At 43.9% G+C, this 21,740-nt stretch overlaps 1 protein-coding gene across 9 annotated transcripts in view; it reads left to right on the top strand.

Moving 5' to 3' along the window:
* The first annotated feature begins 476 nt into the window (after positions 1-476).
* atp11c (ATPase phospholipid transporting 11C) overlaps positions 477-21,740 on the top strand; it is a 78,796-nt gene continuing 57,532 nt past the window's right edge. For all 9 annotated transcript variants that reach the window (XR_001813382.1, XM_017474176.1, XM_017474175.1 and 6 more), the window contains exon 1: positions 477-1,066. Coding sequence is in view for 8 of the 9 variants with exons in the window: in XM_017474176.1 (XP_017329665.1) it covers positions 1,040-1,066 (27 nt within the window). In the remaining variant the exon portion in view is untranslated. The remainder of the gene's footprint in view (positions 1,067-21,740) is intronic.

The raw sequence follows: 21,740 nt of genomic DNA, 5'->3' as shown, positions 1-21,740 counted from the left end.
AGACTGGCAGTGCTAATCTAATCTAGTCTAGTCTAGTCTAAAATGTATTTTATTGTTGTTCTACACAGATCTGTTGATCTTTATTGATAGTTATTCTTGTTCTACACAGATCTGTTGATCTTTATTTTACTTCTACATAGATCTGTTGATCTGTGTCTTCTAAACAAACCAGTTCTACCAATGCTTATTATCCATTCCCTTTTAATACACATTTTAAATATCCTTTGAGAACCATAAATTCAGTATAAATGAAAATAACGATGCATAAAACAATAGGCTCGATTCCACAGCCATTATAATTAATTTGTTTCAATCTAGTAAGGCCTGTCCGTACTCTGCTCGTCATATGACTTGAGTGAACTCTTGAAAACAACATTTCCCATGAAGCACTACGTAATGGGTTCTGGTGGGCGGGGCTTATCGTGACGTAGCGGCTGTTGCGTTCTGTGGAGTAAGAATTTGTTTGACAGGGCGTCAGAGAAGGGAGAAGAGAAGAGAGGAGGCGGCCGGCGGCATGCGAGGCACAAAGACGAGCATCCTCAGAGACTGAACCACTGTCACGTTTAAAAAACAAAACAAGTCTGCTCATTTGTAATCCTGTGCACTTCCTTCCAGCGTGAAGGGTCCAAAGGCGAGGAATCTTTGTGGTGAAGCTCAGCAACAGGGCACAGTGCACGATGCCGCGGAACACGGGGAGCTCCCGCCACTAGCACCGGTGACACCGGCGCCTCGCCGCTACTGCGGAATAAAGCGAAATGCGGATGGTGAGAGGAGGAACAAGTGGAAGAGAAGACAAACCATGTAGCTTCCCCGCCGCGTCCCGCACTCTTCACAGAACCGGAGCAGAAAACAGATAGCTAGCTAGGCTAACCGGCTGTAAATTGGCGTCCTACATGCAAAGTTGCCCCGCGGCCACAGCAAGTAGCCTGTTAGACAAAAGGAACTGCTTTTTTTTTTATTTATTATTTTTTAAATATATATATATATATATAAATATATATATTTACAACGGGTGCCAAAGAATACAGAAGAGTCAAGTATGTTACGGAGAAGGCTAAATCGTCTGGTAAGTACAGCTAAAAACAACCCCTAATAACACGCATACAAAGTAGAGTTCCTCATTAGTGGTGCGTTAAACACCGCTGCTGCTCCTGCTGGTTAGTGACCGCGTGAAGAGGCGGTTTGTGCTCTAGTTTACTCTCTTCGCGCCAGCTCAAGGTTTTGTTGTTTTACTTCCCGCTAACACCGCTAAACGGGTTTTCTCACTGACGTGTTGAACAGGTACTTGCTGGACAATGTGTTCCTTGTATAAGATAAAAATAATAATATGGACATGGCTAGTAAGGAAGCGTGTGACTTGAGCGCGAGGAGATCACTGCGCCTGATAACAAGTGAACTTCCCCCTGCTGTAGTAGTGATGGGAAGTTCGGATCATTTTACTGAATCGGATCTTTGAATTCGTTCATCTCAGCAAAATGAACGAATCTCTTTTTTTTCGAGTCATCTCGTTAATTTCAGCAGAATATAATTTAAAAACTCTCTCTCACACACTGTCACTCTAACTCTGCCTTTCATGCTGACACTCTCTCATACTCTCTCTCACACACAATGTCTCTCTCACTCACTCTCTCTGTCTCTTAGAATAAACGAATCATTCATGAACGATACATCACTAATCTCTAGTAGAGCTCCACTACCTCTCCATAACACTGCACAGCACATCACTTAGGGCTGAGGTAACACACACACTCTCTGACACTGACACTTCTGGAGGATTCCTGAACTCTGGAGATAATGCTGTGTGAAGAAGATCCTGCTGCCAGTGTACTGAAATCAATCTAGACAAATCTGATTACTTATAAGAGCTGCAATTCCGACTGCCTTTAATCTAATAGTGCTTTAGTGTTGCAGTCTTACTTTTCTCGTTGAATCCGAGAATTAATTCCCTAATGCCCCTCATTAGATGGGGAGTGCTTGGCTAAGTCCTGCAGCTCAGACAGCATGCATTATAACTAATTATTCTGTTTATCTGGTTGTCAGCACATGGCACTGCTGGAAGCTCGGCTCTACTCTTTGCGGTGCTGTGCACTCTGCTGCTGACATGCCCAGATCTCCTTCAGGAAGTCGTGTTTGAGTTTGTGAATGTACTTTGTTTTATTGTTTCGACCGCAGTAATTCATCGTTAAAGTCATAAATTGGTTTTCTGTCGATAGTTAGAGACGCGGTGTTCATTCGGCTGCTTCTTTCGTCATGGCAACTCTGGGTGCAGGATGGGATGCCAGTCCATCAGAGGACACATGTTCATGCCATGGGGCATTTTTGTGGTGGAAATTTTTCCCCGTTTTCTTCTCAGTTTAGTCACCGGCTGATTCCAACCCACCAGCAAGCTCTCCCCTATAATACGACAGCTACCAACCTGGGGTGTTCCCTAGGTTTTCAGAGGGCTTAGGTGCTGTCTGGGTTGTGAGGGCATGGTGGTGGTTGAAATTATTCAGAGGGAAATTTTAAGTTATTAAAAATAAATTACCGTGTTGGCACGGTGGCTTAGCAGTTGGCACATCTCTAAAGTGTCCGTTGTGTGCGCGATGGTGCCTTGTGACAGGTTGGCACCCCATCCAGGGCGTCCCCCACCTTATGCCCTGAGTCCCCTGGGATAGACTCTGAGCTCCCCACGACCCTTTGTGGAATATGCGGTACAGAAAATGGCTGGAAGTTGAATATGTGCTGTATAGGTTACTATAGCGATGGCACTCAGTAAAGCCATGATTTGCTGATTTTGCAGTGCGTCCTGCCAAGTTGGGACAAGTAATAGTCAAAAGTGTGAAATGTGAAACATTCACTTCTCTATAGTGTTCTTCTGGGGTTTTGCCCACAATGCCTTTAGCAGGCATTATGCAGGTTAAGTCACGTGCGATTGAATGCATGTGTGGTGTACTCGGGTTTGACCCGTTGCAATACTGTTTCAAAGTTTTATTTCTGCGCTGAGCAGTTTTACTCCCGCTGTAATCTCTGTAGTCACCTGTCTAGATCATGACTCCTGAGTCAGGCAACGTGAGCTAGTATCTATACAGCTATATAGAGCAAGAGCTGTATAGTGATTAGGCTTTTCACTCTGACCCTTTCTTCAGGATTCCTTTTCGTAGGTCAGCATATTTGCCCTGCATCCACTGCTATTTTGTAGTGTGACTCTGCTTCTTCAAGCATGATTTCTGCTGTTATCGTTATGCATGATGGATTTCTGGACGTATCAATCCCTCTACTCCTCCACAAGTACATTTTAATATATTTTTTTTATGGTAATATGTTTATCCCTGTGGAGGTTAGGCATTATGCAGGCACTATTTCTGCATTCGACACCAAGGTTGTAATGACGTAATTTCCGACCTCTGTGTAGTTAAGGTACAAAGTGGGGGGGACCCAGGATGTCTCCATTTTCTTGTTGTTCTCAACAAGTAAGCCAGCTAACTGTGATGAGCCACGTGACATATATTGTCTTCCTCAAAACAACAACAAACTGTAAATCTAGTAGTCGGTACCGATACCACCAAAAGTACATGATACCAAAGTCGAAACCACGGTGTGGTTTAATAAATAAATAAATAAATGAAATTTAAAAACTCCTGGAGGACATCCTCCTCTGGCTGACCCTGGCAAAGAGGGAGGGAGGGAGGGAGGGAGGGAGAGGGGGGGGATATTTTAGTATATTTTAGACAAACACTGTCTGACAGTGACTAATAACAAGTGCTAAGGTGCACTCCTAAACACGCTCGCGCACACACAGTCACACATCCCCGCCTTATACTCTGAATGCAAGCATTAGTGTAAATTCACTGATATGGTGCCAGGCCAAAAAGATTTGACCGCACTCCTTGAACTCGGAGGAACTTGTCGTTGAGAAGACCGCGTTCACGTGCAGGAATTCCAAGTTGAGGGAGCATATTCTTTGGCTTTCCCTGGTCAGAGGTTGGGAATTACAAATGACAAACTCTAATTGAATGCAGCATAACATTTTATCACCATCTACAGTACTACATACCTGTACCTGTTTTTTCGGTGCTCGCGTTTTTATTAGAACATAATTAAATATAACCGCAAACCATATGCCAGTTATTGAAGAAACAGTTCACCTACATTTGCAATTTTAGCAACAGTTCAGCCGAAGCGACACTATTATCCGCTGTTTTTCAAACCTTTTATGAAACGTTTTGTTCAGGGAACAGATAAACAAGCCTAATGTACAAGCCTTTTTATCTCAGGAGTGAGAGCTCCGAAATGATGTCTTCTTGCGCACAGCCTCTTCTCAATTAGAACGCAGGTGTATCGATGTTATTTTAAAGTCGCTGTGGAGTGCCTTGAGTTGCACACTGTTATTCGACCTGTCGATGTCATTTCTGCTGAAACAGGCAGTCAGGATGGGGCATATCGAGTAGCTCCTCCCCCTTTTAAAATAGCCAATAGCGTTTAGCTTACCTCCCAGCCTGGGCTGAGCCGCACTTGACACTTGATTTGTACAATGAATTTGAATAATCCTGGGGGCAGGACACTTCAGATTCTAGAGCGTATTTGATCGGACAGAAAATCTGTACAGAATGATGTCATCAAAATTGTTGATCCTTATTGGTGGTACAGAGAGACTGTAAATTTTGAATGTATAAGTCTTTTAGTGTTTTGGAGCACACTTGCGTATAGATGACCCAACCTAAGGCTAACATGTTCATACTAAAAGCCACAAAGCTTTCGTTTTTGATTTCTTGGGGACTTTAAGTGAATGATAAATTGAATATCACAGAACGCCTACAATAGATGACGTATCTTATTTTCCTATTATACCACACGCTGTTTGGTAGCAGCACTGACAGTAGTGCCAGCCTCAGTTAATTATATTCATATTCTATTTCTAACATGTTATCATTTCATAAGTAACAAGTTTGTACACCTGGACTTGTATGGCAAATGCACCATATAAAGAGCTTCAGAATTTCTTTTGCTGATACGATTAAGCTTTCTGTACGATGATGTTTTTGGAAGGACTCCAAAGCGGGAGAATCTGTAGTACAGTGGACTTTGTGCTTTCTCTGTAACATGACAAGTTGTATTTATTTTGGGTGATTACCTTCGAGATGGAGGGAAAAAAAGAGCCTGAGAGCAACTGTTTATAGCCAGTTCTGATACAAGGAACTTGTTCGATGGATGTTGCACAACAATAAATGTAGCTATAAACGGATGAAAAGTATGTGTTTTATTTGACACACGTACAGTACAGTGGAATTCTTTTCTTTCTTCATATATTCCAGCTTGTTATGAAGCTAGGGTCAAAGTGCAGTTTCAGCCATGAAACAACGCCCCTGCGGCAGATAGAGTTGACCTCTAATTCCTTCAACTGCAATTTCGCTTATTCGAGTAGTTTTCTGTTTTAAAAAAAACAAAAACAAAGGGTGTCGCAAATTTGGAAAAAAAAACCTCCCACAGCATTTTTATTTTTATTTTTTCCACCATCAAGCGTTTTTGGCCACAACAACCACCTCGTATGAACGTGTTTATAGAAGTGTGAACTAAAAGTGAGTGCGACAATCTTTTCAAGTGCACCTATTATGCTTTTTCAGATATTACCGTTCATGTAGTGTGTTATAGAGCTGTTTGTGAATGTAAAAAAAGTCTGCAAAGTTTCAAAATTCAAAGCGCAAGACAAATGGAGTTATTGACTCCCAAAAGAAGGAACCGATTGTGAACAGCTAAAACGAGTCGTCAGTAATTCCAGACTTACTTCCTGTACAAACCTACTTAGGTTTGTAACAAAAAGCCCCGCCTCTGGTCTTCATCGGCTACTCGCTGACAGCGGTAGACCAATCACAACAGACTGGGACATCTGACCAATCAGAGCAGAGTATGCTATCTGAAAGGAGGAGTTTAGAATGAATCCTTTAGATCGGCTCATTTAACGAGTCGTTTGTGACACTGGGGGGAAAAACATAATGCTGCAGTTTAAGTTATGAGCACATTAAAGTGTTTTTGGACCTTGGATGCATGTAAATCTATTGTATGAGACCTCTAAAATAAAATTACACACGTTTCAAAACCATAATAGGTTTAACTTTAAATTCTTATCAGACTCCTGTATCTGGTATCGCACAAATTCTACCCTTATTACACCCAGCGCTAGTGTTCCAGCAATAAAGCTAAACTGGAAAGCAACTTTCTGGCTTACGTTAACTCTCAGGGAAGACGTACTATTAAACCCACCGTCCTCAGAAACCTATTATGGTATGTAAAAATCACGTGATTACTTTTAATGTGCTCTGAAGCTGCTATCTTGTGTAGCCGCTGCTATCTTGTGAGCAGGGTGGAGGCCTGACAGAAGCGCGATAGCATGCAGTATTTGGCTTCTTTGCCGAAGCACAGAAATCGTTCCAGCCAGATGAGAGCGTTTCGCTTCCGAGACGTGTTGAATTGCTTTGGCGCTGCGTTCTGACTCCTTCCTCTGGCTAATATTGGTGGGTGTGTGTGTTCTGTCAGGTTGGTGAGTACGAGAGAATGCCAGCCAGAGTGTTCACATACATGTGCAGCTGAGTCTCTGGTGGTCTAAGCCACAATTAGGCTCCAAGAATGAGATTGCATTTAAAGCTTCACATTTGAGAAACAATCAATCAATAAATAAATAAATAAATAAAAAAAAACAAACCCATTCCTAGATCTGTCTGTTTGCTCGTTAGGTTGTTTATGGTCTTGCCTTTCGTACATCCGTGACACTCGGCACACATCCTTCTGCTTCGGTTTAGGGTGGAGTTAGGAGTCCAAAGCTCTGCACGCCGCATTGAACGCGTGTTTTTGAAGTGAACCCCCTGAGGAGATCTGAAGACGGAGGTGACTGTGATAAAAGTGGCTGGAACTTAAAAAAAAAACAGAAGACTACAGACTTTTGATGTGAGAGAACAATTACTTTGCACTTTTTTTTTTTATGCGATTCCTCCCTTTGTAATTTGTAATTTTTTCCCCCCCGCTCTGCTATTGTAGCACTCGCCACCCTGATGCGTGCTCTTCTTTTTTTTTTTTTTTTCTTTTTTTTTTGTTGCTTGTTACATGTTCTTCAGTGTATTACGGCAATGCCCTGCTTATTCTCTTTCAAGTCCTCCACCAGGAAGGTGGAGGAGTAAGCATGATCAACATGCTAGAGCTGCTAAAACCTGTTGCTCGGGTTATTCGAGCGAAGCCACATAGAAATCATAGACACACACCACCACCACCATCACCACCTCTAAGAACTCCGTGGTTGCGTGTTCGTCCCGGGGCGCTCCACCTAAATCTTTTCTGCACTGCTAATGCTACTAATAATAATGTTGATGCCATCTGCCCTAAGGTGGTGAAGTCACACTAATCAATGCCCATTTTTGGATGGAGGTTGCCCAGTGAAAAGCGAGGGCGTCAGCACTGTTTACAGCGTCTAGCGTCTAGCGTCCCACAATTCTGTGCGCTGAAAAATTCCTTCTCTCGAGCACTCCTCCTGTGTTTGCTCGGTTTGCAGGACGTTAAGCAAATGGAAATCCGAAGCACTGTTCTGTATCAGATTGCTCTCCTGGAGTGGGACTTCGGGGGTATTCTTGGTCCCGTAATAGTCCCAGTCCACCTGTTAAGCCGATGGCAGTATTGAGAGAGCAGCAGGGCTCAGGATGTGAGGTGGTTATAGAAGGGGATAAGCGAAGGCCTCCCTTTTTGATTTATCAGACCCGCTTCATCCGGAGAGCTGTGTATCGATCAGAGCCACCACTCCGCTTTCCCGCCGTTTGTCTTGTGTCCCCCCCCCCCCCCCCCCCCCCCCAAACAATCATTCCTTAACTTGCAGGAAGACAGAAGTGCTTACAACGTCTTTTGCTCCCTCTGTCTTCCTTTTAAAGATTGAAAGTGTAGCCCACGTTTCTCCTCCAGAACGAGGGAAAAGACCAAAATAAGCGTATACAGAGAAACGGCAACACGTCTCGCTGTAAGTGCTGTACGCTTCCAGACTCTTCCAGAGACTGTGACGGTGAAACAGGAAAGGGGGTGGGTGCTTTGGGTGTCACGATTTAAAAAAAACAAAACAAAAAAAAAAACCCCCATAAATTTTATTCTTTTTTTTTCTGGCATTTTCGTCCGTATCTGAAAGCAAAGGCTGAATCCTCAGTTTGTAGTGCTAAATAATTCAATGGGCTGGTTTCTTTTCAAATTTTCCTCACAATGCATCTCCTTTCTATACTCACGGTGCCCAAGATGCATTTCTGCTCTGTTTCTAGAAAGCCTCATCTCATCCTGAGATTCACTTTGCCATGCTTCAGCTCCCAGCAGTACTCTGAGCACTCACATAGACATGTGAAGAGGATGATGAAAGGTATACGTGTGTGTGTGAGGGAGAGAGGGAGAGAGACTGAGTGAGGTATTTTGCAATGGTGAAAGCCAATATTACTTTTAGAGCTGTATCTAAAAAATGCTGCTCATGGGAACATGAGTACACACACACACACACACACGCGCGCATGTGCGTGCAGAAGCTTGTGGTTTAATTGCAGATAATGCTGTATGGATGGCTGTATATTTCAGATGCCTGTATATTTTTATGGCTCCTCCAATGCAACATGGGATAATGAACTGAGCAGTAATTACAGGCAGGATTGCTGGATGGATAATAAAAGATAATGACATTAGAAATCTCTATCCATTTATTTATTTTTGAATTTTTTATTTTTTTAGGCCTGTCAGCTTTTTTTTTTTTTTTTTTTTTTTTTTTTAGCGCCATATCCGGCAGCTAGTAGAACCACTGCCAAAAGAACCAAAATAGTTTCTTCCTCTCTCTTTACATGGGATGAAAGCCAGAATGCGGTCCAAAAATATTAAGTTAGCGAGACGCACTGTAGCACAGGGATTCGCTCCTTGCTTCCACCGGAACGAGGAATAGAAGCGAAGTTTGCCGTACTGCAGGCGGTCCTTTCCAGGACTGAGCGCAGAATCAAGGAAACTCGACGACATTCGCAGGCGCTCGGAATTTTTCCAAATCACCGCAGATTTGAGCCGAGACGCGTCGCGTGACGTCATCACATAGGTGAACGTGTGTCGTGATGATGTCGCACGATGCGTCTCGGCCCAAATGTACAGAAAATCTGCAGTAATTTAAAAATGAAAATTCTTTCAAAACGTGAGCTCCACCAGCTTATCGTATCGTATTGAATTCTGTGTGTTTATTGCTACACCCCTGCTTTCTTGATTCACATGCCGAACACACGCACCGTGACCTGAGCACACGGCTGAGATATGCAGCTGCGACGCTTACGACGACGTGTGCTGTGAATTCGGGATCACTCTCAGGTATTCATGCACTGGTTTATAAATTAGAGCGCATCATCTCCTGTGGGACTGGTTTTGAGTTATTCCCTTTTTTTTTTTTTCCTCTATGAGCAGATGAGATGTTTTCTCTCCACCCCCTTCCCACCAGAGAAACCCCTCCTGTTCACTGTTTGTGCATATTTACTCAAGCCTGTCTGAGACTCGGTGAAGGGGCGCTTGAACTAGCACGGTTCATTCGCACTGTGACTCAACAGCCAAAAAAAACCCGAAAAACGACACCTGCTGAAAAACGTGTCGCGGCGAAACGAGGATCGCAGAAATCGAAATTTAAAATGGCGATTTTTGAAAAAGATTTAAGTAAACGGCGCGCGTCAAACTGTTCTTTAGTCAAAGAGTTTTTGCCGAGCAAGCTCTAGAGAGACGTGTGAAACTTAAGGGTGCGGTGGTAAGCCTAGCGCAGTATTCTGTCTATTTCGGTGACGTTGCGCGACCTCTTGTTTAAGCTGTGGTCAGGTTTGCGATTGTCTGCAAGTGGTGTGCTGTCGCAGCACAAAGGCTTCCTGTTCTTTTGTCTACTTCAGGCTTTCCATCCACTTTAAGGCTTCACACGTTCCAGCGCAGACTGACCGAGTAGTGACGCGAGATCCAGAACCAGCGCTCCAGCAGTTATTAAATGCTTTGATGTGACAAATTCGTCCTTAAACCCTAGACTGTATCGGCGCTTCTTGTGTCATCGGATGGCGCGTTACATCACAGGAACTGCTGCACAACGGCAGGCGGTTCCTCACGTCGTTTTAGACAAAGCGGACGCTGTATTAATCAAGACCAGGCCACAGATTCACATACCCGCCTCTGCCGCACTGTTGTGCAAACACTCTCATCCGCTCCTCAATACACGACACGCTGTTGCTGTTTAAACGCGCTACTGTGAATCCGCCCTCGGTGGACGCGAAGGGGAACGCTTCATACCGAGTTCGTACCGCTCCAGAGGAACCGCGTGACGTGGCGGCGGCCAAAAGCTGGTGTTTATTGCTTGTCATCTTTACGGTGCCGAATGTCACGTCTTCACAGCGTGGAGAGGAGGTAAATAATAGATGGAGGGGAGATATTGAGCCTCCTGCGGCTGCACGCTGCTGCTCCAAATCTCCCCAGCAAGCTCGCTCCACAGCCACCGCATCAGCCTGACACATTTACTGCTGCAGATAAGGCCGTGCCTTGATCCATTCCCAGAGCTGAGCACAAGAGCGCCTCTTTCTTTGCCCCTGGCACCACAAATCTCTTCTTTCTGCCAAAGTATAAATCTCATTTCCCAGACAAGTTATATTAATTCTAGTTAGTTGTTAGTTATTATTAATAATATATATAATGCTTTATTAGTCACCTATACATTACAGCACAGTGAAATTCTTTTCTTTGCTTGTCCCAGCATGTTAGGAGGTTGGGGTCAGAGCGCAGGGTCAGCCATGGTACAGTGCCCCTGGAGAACAGAGGGTTAAGGGCCTTGCTCAAGGGCTCAACAGTGGCAGCTTGGCAGCGCCGGGAATTGAACCCACGACCTTCCGATCAATAACCCAGAGCCTTAACCATCAAGCCACCACTGCACAGAGTTATAAAAGCTTTAGGAGAGTAATATAGCAGTCGCTCCCGGATTCTGCGCTAACAGAGATTAGCACAAATACCGCAATATTCAGAGGAGCTTGCAGTTTAAAAAAAAAACCCAAATTACCCTAGATTTGTGCCAAGACGTGCGAGTGTGACATCACGATGCATTCAGTCAAAGCCCTCCTCGATGTTTGTGCGTCGAGCATGATTACAGCAAAAAGGTCTCATTTACCAACACACATGACTGCGTAACGGATCGGAAGTGCAATTTCTGCAGAAACACCCCCACAAAAAACTGTGCAATCCTGGAAAAAGCGGCAACAAAATCGAGCATTTTTGGCTGCAACAGGGACAAAAAAACCCCTCTGTGAAATCCTGTACGGACTGATTATAGGAAAATATTTCTGCAGCAGATGTAACTGATGACGTATTGCTGAAAGCATGGACCGTCCTGGAGACAGCCTCAGAGGCTACGTCTACATTACTCCGGATAGAACTAGAATCTTTTGGGCCTTCTGTCCAAGCTGCAACGGCGTTATTTGTCCATTTTTAGCCACGTGACTAAGTCCCGTGAGCCGTTCGACGTAAAACAAATGGTGGCGGATGATGTCGTGCCTGCTGTGCAGTTTGATAGTGCCGTTAAAGATTTAACGTCCCTTTTGTACAACCTTCAGATTCGATTTTTAAAGCGAACACCTGACGGAAATGACGCAGGTCAAAGCTGCTTACGCTTCAGACGTTTTCAGCCTGGTCGAGCATTTTTCAGAAACCGTTTGAAAACTCGAGGGTAGACCGGAGAGCGTTTTAAAAAAGACAACGCGGTTTTCCCGACCTATCCAGATTAATGCGGACGTAGCCGGAGTAGAGCTGAACTGAGAGATGGTCCTCCAGATCCACTCCCTCTAGAGCTTCACCACACACGTCACACTGGACAGAAACCCCGGGGCAGAGCCAGGGCCCGCTGGAGACATGATTGATTCCCATCATTGATTGCTTGGGAATGTCGAGGGATCTCTGGGATGAGCTGGAATCTGTAGCCGAGCACAGAGAAGCTGTAGCGTGACCCCCCCCCCCACAGAAATACTGGAAGAAAACTGAATGAATAAACCCTTTTAATATGTTCTCAGGCTTTCTGTGCACCTCCGCTTGAGGTGATATTTGTTTGACGGACAACGTACAGCATGGTTCATGTTCACGTAAGGACTCGAAAGATACTCCTAGTTAGTAGATGACGGTGTAGCTCACTCGGGGGAGGACGTCTTTTGCTCTGTGGATCTAAATCTAAATGTGAATTCAGTTATGATATTGAACTTTTACTGATTTTACTGCATCTAAGCTCCTCTCTGCACTCTAACGAACACAGCAACCCCAGCAATCGCCTTATTAACCCGTTTAAAACAGCCCTTTGATGATTATCCTTCGCTTTTCTGTTTGTGTGGGCAGCGCTGGGTCACATGCTCCAAGTCTTGAAGTCGGAGCTTAAATAAAGGGCCGCACTGGCTATTTTTAAACATGCATCGATCTCTCTCTTTTTCTGTCTCTCTCACTGCTCTTAATTACAAGGTGTCTTTTTTTTTTTTAGTGTAGCGAGAGCCCTGCGAACCCGGCAGCCGAAGCCTGGTGCTGCGAGCCGCATGTCCCGAGTAAGCAAATGAACATGCAAAGCATACAGAGTGCCATTTTGGGGTTTCAGTTTGCAACACTGCCTTGCGTTGCGATGGATGAACCTGGAGTTCAGCCAGTAGTGCATACTCCATTATACGGTCTGAGTGGCACGATGGCCTTGTATCATCACTCTGAGATTCAGGAGCCCGTCGTCTCCTCTACTCTAACGCTCTGCCTCAGCTTGCTTGCTTAACCCATTATCTTTAGCTGCTGAGCTGATTCATATGAACACTATTATTATTATTATTATTATTATTATTATTATTATTATTATTATTATTTTTTGTATCAATGTAAAAGTGAGAACATTTTGCCAAACTAAAGCTTGAGCAGAATAACAGGTGCGACGTAACTAAACAGCACTCGTATCTCCACCAAACGGCAGGAGCCGTGTAATCGTGTAAAGATTGTAAACCATCACGAGCAGAATGAGGGTAGCATTAAACACGTACAGTTGGATGCAGAATAAAAGATATCCGGAAACGCAGGGTAAAGACTGAAGACTAGAATATACGAGCTGCTGATGATGAGGATGGCGATGGTGTACGGTGTGTTTTTGTATGCACGTGTGTTACATGCGAATCAGCACGTCATCACGTGTGTGCCGTAAAGAAACCGAGGACGCACCGATTTCAGTTGCAGTATCGAAGCTCTTAAAGCCGACGCACTGTGTACTGAAATCCGAACAGGCTTCTGGTGCCTTTGAAGCGCCAGGAAGACACTTTGCTGCTCACCTAGCCTCACAGATTCACTACAACCGACCTTTTTTATTTATTTATTTGTTTTATTTTAAGTAGTGTACCTAGCTACTGTGTAGCTAGACGAGCTACATAAGCTTTAGCATCTCTTTTTAACTGTTCAATAGGCATGTCCTGATAATTACGTTATCGACTTATCGTACGATTATATTTAGGCGTGCGTACCACTTCTTCTTCTTCAAATTAAAATTCGAACTTCGTGTATCCGGCGAATTATGATTTTAAAAAAAAAAAAAAAAAAAAAAAAAAAGCAAATCCGAGTACAAAAACTGTGTGCGTTCAAATTCACGATGTGTGGCAAGCATTAACACCGATTGTAATTCAAACATACTGTTGAAGAAACGACACGCAGGATGTTAACAATGTTGTCTGAAGAAGGAAAATCTAGAAGGATTAGTTGTAGTGTTTGAGATAATCCAGTCATAATCAATCAGAACGTTTACATGGACAGTATTCCATTATTAATCCGATTAAGACAATACTCTGATTAAGAATCTACCATGTAAACAGCGATTATTGATGACCTTAAAACGACTAAAGTCGAAGTAAACACAAATCGAATTAAGACATGTGGAGTATTCCTATTTGAGTCGCATTATTGACGTGCATTACAGACATGTACACACGTTAATCACACTAACGTCATGTGGGAGTTTTCACCGCATTTTGTGCCAGGACACGTACACACACACACGGCAGTGATTAACCGTTTGATGGCAAACAAGAGAGCTCGGCTGCGTCCGAAAGCGCATATTTACAGTACCTACTGTATAGTAGGCAAGTACGCGGTTTCGGACTCAGCCCCGGGTTCATTCAGTCGTCTATTTGCACGTTTAGCATGACAAATAATTATCTACACTCGAAGCTTTCGTAAAATTAAGAATGAAACACCCGAAACTGTATACGATACCATAACAAAGAAGGTTCATTCACTGTTCAGTGGCTGATTTGTTTGTTTATTTATTTCTTTCTTCAGAAGATTTGCGTGCTCTTATTTAATCGAGCTCACGATTTCAGATATCTTCCTCTCAGTCGTCGTGACGCCATTTTGTTTGAACATTCAACACTGAATGGTGTGCTTTTACCGAGCCAGTGTTTCAGACATGAGGTCAAATTTTTTTTTTTTGCATGGCGGCTCTAGTATGTAAACGTAGAGGTCAGTCTGTGAGACTTGAGGTCTTTGTCCACGTCAGCTTATTTGGCATGCAAATCAAAAAAAATGAGGGTGGAAACTAGAAGGTCTGTGAAATGGAAATTGCTGCACCTGGTCCTTTTAATGACTCCAAGCTATTATAAGGAGTCGAACAGCTTACGTGGTGTTAGTACATTAATTACACGTTTATTGCTTATTACCTACTTGCTTTTTTACATTTTTTTTTTTATTTGTCTTAATGGACTTGTTTACTTTTTCTAACGCTGTAAGTAATGGAACAAGACTTTTGAAATGGCCCATTTGTTCTCTATGATGTCCCTATAACGTCGCTTTAATGTAATGAGTCTTTTATTAGTCACGTACACATCACAGCACAGTGAAATTGTTTTCTTTGCATACCCCAGCATGTTAGGAAGTTGGGGTCAGAGCACAGGGTCAGCCACGATACAGCATCCCCGGAGAAGAGAGAGTTAAGGGTCTTGCTCCAGGGCCCTGCAGTGGCAGTTTGGCGGTGCTGGGACTTGAACCCCCATGATCATTAACCCAGAGCCTTAACCATCACTGCCCCCTTTATTACCGTCATTGGTCTTACTTTGCACTATGTCGCTTCCTGATGTCCACCTCAGCTGCTGCTCTCGTTGAAATTGGCCCGAGCTCATCAAATAACGGCAGTCAGTGTTTTTACATTAATCTCCTGCATAAAGAATTGAATGACTGGATCGAAAGAGGAAACGAAAGCAGTGTTCCAAGTCTGATTAATGATCTGTTTGTCAATTATATGCTAATGGAAACTTTGGTTAGTAATTCAGCAGTAATTATGGGTATGAAAGATTGCAGCCACTACTTGGTATTTATTGCTGTCAGAGATTGACAGTATCTGAGCCATGTTGATGGTGTAATTAAAAAAAAAAAAAAAAGATCATATATATATATATATATATATATATATATAAAATCTGTACCTCATCACATCCTTCCTGAGCACATGCCATAAGTCGCTGTCTCGAATGGCTGTTCCATCACCAGGTCATTTCAGTGCGCTCATTACTCTTAAACACGTGCGTCTTACCACTTCAGTTTTGTCTACAAATATGCAGTGCCCTTAGGAGAAAGCTGACCCAGAAGGCAGGAGGTGTGGCAGTGTTACAGAGGTGAGCAAGAATGCAGTCTACCAAAGTGAATATGCCAAATATATAATAAGCTATTCTTTTCATTCAGTTGAGTTTTGTCAGGCTTGCTAACCGGCGCTGTGTCACCCAAACACATCATGAACATACCCGAAATAAAACCAGCGTGCGATAAAGGAGCATAGCCAAGCTTTTAAAACATAGGCGGTTTTATGTTCTGGAGCGTTTTCGCCTTTAAAATCAATGAAGTGGCAAAGCCGTGGAATAAAGACGCACATCATGCCAGTTCTCTCTGCAAAAGAGTCATCCAGCATGTGAGTGGTGTGATGAATAAAGTCCTGCCCCTCCTTGCACTTCAGTCAGACTGGAGGCTCATTTGACTGGTAGTGCTGGGGCACGTTTAGGCTTGGCAGCACTAATCAGAAATCATAATGAAAGAGGTGTTCACTGTTGGAAAAACCACTTAAAGAAAGGCAAATTTAAAATACAATTCCATCCATTTTCTGTACTGCTTATCCTATACAGGAGGAGCCTGTGAGGAGCCTGGAGCCTATCCCAGGGGACTCCAGGCACAAGGGGGGGGGGGAGGCCCTGGACAGGGTACAAAACTATTGCAGGGCACAATCGCACACATTCGGACAATTTAGAGATGCCATTCAGCCTAAAATACGTGCCTTTGGACTGCGGGAGGAAACCAGAGAGCATACAAATTCTGCTCACACCGGGCAGAGGTGGGAATCGAAAGCACGTCCCCGGAGGTGCGAGGCAAACGTGCTAACCACTAAGCCACTATAACCCCCAAATAAAATAACAATCTGTAGTCAACACACAAGCCACCCAGGAAGAATAAAGCATCCTTTGGAGATGCTTGGCACGGTCATATTGGTGTGGCCTTCATGCCTTTTGGCATTGAATGCTGTGTTGTGCAACCTAAATCACATTTCAGCTTTTCTAAATAAATTCTTTGAGGCCTAATCTAATATTGTAATGCTGCTGTTTTATTCAATCCACTAATGCTTGTCTTTTTTTTTTTTTTTTCCTCTTTCTCCCCCTAATGCTGTGCAATTGGATCTTGTCCCAATTGAGTACACTGTGTTTGCATAATTGATCCTGCTCCCCCGTAGCTGCTAAATGCATTCCCATCCAGCAGGACTATAGTGATGGGTAGTCCATCCATCCATCCCCTGCCAAACGGCGAGCCTCGGCTCCGACGTGCGCCTCTCGACAACGCATCGGGTATAGCTCAGTCAGAAGACCGGCTTTTCTTCATACCGATAGCTTCTTCATTGTGGACGCTCAGGACGTTTTCAGACGTCTGTTTTTGCATAGCATTTGTCTCAAGTCAAACCCTTGTGGAAGTGTATTTTGCACACGCTTGGTGTGGCGTGTCCTCCGTGGCAGAAAGTGTGAAATTGTGTTTCAGGGCTTAAAGGAACAGAACCTCAAATATATTAGTGAATTAGTCCTGACCCTTTTTTTTTTTTTTTTTTTTTTTTTTTGGTTGTCTGAAATTAGGACTCGATAGGAGGAGCCGCTCGGATCATGTCCTTTTGGAACTTGTTTGAAAAACCATACGATGGTTTTTGCAGTTTCTGTTCTCTTAATCGTCTCACGCTAAAACCTTGCAGGTTTATTAGCCTTTCCGAATAAAGTCTCTCTGTGTGTTAACCTACTGGAGCTGTAACCTTGGGTTAGTGTTGTGATTAATGACTCTTGAAGAGAGACAGGAGAGAAGAGGGACTTGCAGAGATAGTGGCTGTTTAAAAAAATGAGTGAGAGTTCATGGATTTGTTTGCTTCCAGCTCTGTAATCGCGACAGTGTTTGAGCTCATTTTGCAACTAAATTGCAACAGATGTTTGGCCTTGGACACGTTTTATAACGCTAAATCCTCAATGACTACGTGGGAACAGTGCGTCCTGATGGACAGCTTTGCAGGGGTACAAGCTTCACATCTGTTCTTGGCTCCCAACCATTTTGGGACTCGGATACCATCAGCGTTACGACTCCGCCCCAACAAGTTCCCATGATTGAAAGGATAGACCTGATGGTTCAGAACAATGGGTTCAGCTCATCATGCTCTCTCGTTCAGAAGATGGACTGAGGTGGCAGGATGCTGTCATATTTGTACAGCTGTGCCCCTAAGCGGGTCGTGCATTAACGCAAAATAAAGGAAACGCAGCAATATTCAGAGGAGCTTGTAGGTTTTCATAATTACCGGGGATTTTCTGCAGATTTGGGCCAAGACGCGTCATGTGACGTCATCACATTCAGCCAAAGCCCTGTTCTATTCGTGTTCGTCGAACACGAGAACAACTAAAAGATCTCATGTACCACCAAACATCAGTGTGAAAGACAGTTTTGCTAATTCAAGTAGTTTTCTGCAAAAGGCACAGAAGAACTCTGTAAATTGAGCTGCAAATTTTTGAAAAAAAACCCCTAGCAAAATCGAGCATTTTTGGCCTGAACGATCACAAAAAAAACTGCGAAATCCTATATGGACTGCTTAAAGGGGTCAAGGACATCCGAGACAGATTGTCCCTCCTAGCATAACATTTAAGGCAGTTAGGAAAGTCTTCCTAATAGAATTCAGGGACTTTAAGAAGTGGGCCATTTGAAGGTTTGGAGAACGTCGTGATGGTCAGAGACATCATTTTACAGAGAATACATGAGGACGGATGGTGCAGTATCTTTAACGGCAAGACTGAACAGAGCCTTAGATCTCGTATCTCCTAATTGTGCTGTGTTTGGGTCTAAGGGTGTTTTCACACCTAGTTCGTTTGAGCACTCCAAATGCTCTGAGTAGTTCAGCATGTATATGTGAACAAACCAAGGGATCCTGGACCCCCCTAAAAGCGAACCGTACTCGGACCGCCTCTGGAGGTTCGTTTGTGGGTCTGTTTGTGGTTCGATTTTTTTCGTGATATGTGAAAGGTCCCGGTCCGCTTTGCATTCCGTTTCGACGTGTGTATCTGGAGGCTTTGCCGTACCTGCAGCCATGTTCCGTCACTGCTGAAGACACCACACAACTTCTCACCATGTCAGGTCGCGGGGTCGTGCGGTCTCCGGAGGACAGCTGTGCACTTCTTGAAATTTGGAAAGAGGATCGCATTAAACACCAACTCTCCTCAACACATAGTGTTTCTTTCGTTTTCTCAAAAACGATGGAAAGAGGCTACAACAGAACAGCGCTACAATGCCAAGTAAAAAAAACAAAACAAAAACAAACAACTACGACAGAAGTGCACGAGCACCTGTGACACAATGCGTCGAAGTGGTGAGTCTACTGAAATGAAGGATTCCTGTCCCTTCAATAACGACTTGGATGAATTTTTGGGTGTGAGCTCGGGGTTGAGTTCTTACGAAGTCGTGGTGTGAACAAGAAAGCGTCTGAGATCACTTAATTGCTGAAGAGGACCGAAAAAGGAACCGGGTTCTCTTTCGAGTCACCATATTGTAAACACCAAAAGGACTGCGGTGTCTTTCGGCCGGTTCCCGCTCTGGTTCACTTTAAGTGAACTGGGTTTAGTTCTTTCAAAATGAGCCATATGTGAAGACACCCTAAGTTGTTGTTTTTGTGTGTGTGTGTGTGTGTGTGTGTGCGTGCACTGAAGGATGAGCGTTAGAGAGGTGGAGTAGCTACACAAAAAGGGCTTTATGGGTTGGATTGCCTGGAAATGTCCCAACTGGAATGCAGCCTCCTTTTTTTTTTTTTTTTTTTTTTTTTTGCTTATCACAGTTTATTTGTTTATTATACCTTGAGTGGATTTCACACTAGCTGCGTTAAACATATCCGCTCTGAATTGCAACAAATGTTGCTACCCTTTTGCTTTTGTTTTTCACTGTGAAAGCTTTGGCTCAATTTTAACCACGTGTTGCATTTTTCTACTGGATCGAGCCAGCATCAAAATCCTCACTCCTCTGGGGTCGTGCCTGTGAAATGGACCGGATTTCTGAATAAAATCCCGAATGTCCATACAAATGACCGTTTTAAAAATAGAGGACGGACTCATGTAAAACCGAGCGATGCTGAGCGAAACCGACACGACATAGCTTTCATGTTTTGCAGAAAGCTTGCGGAGAGTCAGCTCAGCTCAGGATTTGGTATCGGGTAATACTCTGAGCTTTGGTAAGATTTGTATAGCGTATACTGGAATGGCAGTATGACTGAAATCTTGCCGTCCCGGTCCATCCTGTCCGCTTCTGGCAAACGTTCCCGATTGCCGTTAATGCTGATGGAAGCTGGATTATGTTGCTGCCCTCTGTCCTCCATGCAGGAGGATTTGGAGGTGGAGCTGGACTCTGCCCTTAAGCTCTGGCACCTGCTCCCATTTCCTGGCGTGGTGTGCTCCATCCGGCCAGAGAACACACACACACACACACACACACACACACAGTGTGTTATGAGAAATCGCAAGTACAGTCACGCTCCGCCGAGTCTTACGTAATCTCGGCTTTTCCAGACAGGAAAGCCAGAACATCCAAGCGACCTCAACGTTGAATGTTTACCAAACGTACTGAAGTCAGAGCAGATCCCATGGGCTAGGAGAAGATCGGTTCGCTTTGCATGAAGTGTGTGTGTGTGTGTGAGAGTGTGTGTGTTGCTGGTGGAAACGACTCGTACCATAGCTTCCATCAGTCAGGAGACGATAAACATGGGCGAATAGGCAAACGTCTCCATGGTGAAACGCGCGAGGTATTTCCACCATACATGGAATACTAATTGTGTTTGGCTTAAGATCTCGGGTTGCGTGACGACGTGAGTCAGGAAGAAATGCATCGAGTGCTTCTTCAGGCACCTCCGTTAGTAACGTTATCGGGCTAAACGTTTCCAATCAGATGATTATGATGGAAAGTCACACACCGGAAGGTGCCAGTACTGTGCATTAGACACTCGGATCCCTCGCTAAATAATTCAAGTAATGGCACCGCCACTTTTCCCAAGCAGGCTGAAAAATGGGCTGAGCAGGTCAAGCTACAGGAAGAGCACCGCTGAAAGCCTCCCAGTTTCGACACCTTCTGGTTGATCATACGCTGGTATTGACATTCAGTATGTTTACATGGACAACAATATTCAGATATTAACCCGATTTAAGACGATACTCTGATTAAGAAACTCGCACGTAAACAGGGATTATTGATGACCTTAATCAGGCTAAAGTCATACTTGTCGTGTAAACAAATCGAATTAGGTATTACAGACATGTACACACCTTAATCACACTAACATCGTGTGCGATTTGTGCACTGTGATGGATTGGCACCCCATCCAGGGTGTCCCCTGCCTCGTCCCCGGGATAGGCTCCAGGCTCCCCATTTTCCAGCAGTCTGGAAGATGGATGGATGGATGATGGACTGGTGCAGGAACAGAGATGGAAGTTTTCCCACTGAACAGATATTTTGCAGACCGTAACACTACGGTGTACCTGTACCGATTTACTGTAAAGGAATTTTTTTCTCTTCCATATAATAAATGCTTATTGTAAAAGTATGTACAGTTAACGCGATTGATTTGATGGCCCGATGCGTTGGCACATTGATGAAGAAACAAAGGGTACGTCACAACAAAGAAAAACGATACTGAAAAACGAGCACTGGCTGAATATGTGGCTTATTTTCCTTTTTCCAACATTATGCCAGTGCAATAATTGAAACGAAAGTGCTTTAAAATGTAATAAAATTAAACATTAGCGCTCTGGCCAAGACTCTTAAGTGTATTAAAGTGTGTGTGTGTGTTAGCTTTAATATCCAGCCCGATGTAGCTGTTGCAGGGACGATGGCACGGCGTAAAGGATAATCTTGGCGGTGCTGGCCTTCGAGCTCGCAACCTCCCGATCAGCAGTCCAACGTCTTAAGCACCGAGCTACCAATTACTACTACTAATTAGCATGCAAACACTCCGTTCATGGGGTTTATTTATTACCATGACGACGTGGCATTTATACCGTGCAACCCAGTACAGTGCAAAAGTACACATTTAGTTATGAACGTTTATTCGATGACCTCTGCGGTACCGAGAAACATGGGCTATTATTATTCAACGTTCCACAAAAGTGTTTTGTACGTCAATAAAGAGCGCCACGTATTACATATCGGAACGCTTTTTAGCCAGAAAACATCATGAAGGC

Source organism: Ictalurus punctatus, chromosome 8, assembly GCF_001660625.3.
Source record: "Ictalurus punctatus breed USDA103 chromosome 8, Coco_2.0, whole genome shotgun sequence".
Classification (NCBI taxonomy): Eukaryota; Metazoa; Chordata; class Actinopteri; order Siluriformes; family Ictaluridae; genus Ictalurus; species Ictalurus punctatus.
This window is presented reverse-complemented; position numbering and strand designations above follow the sequence as displayed.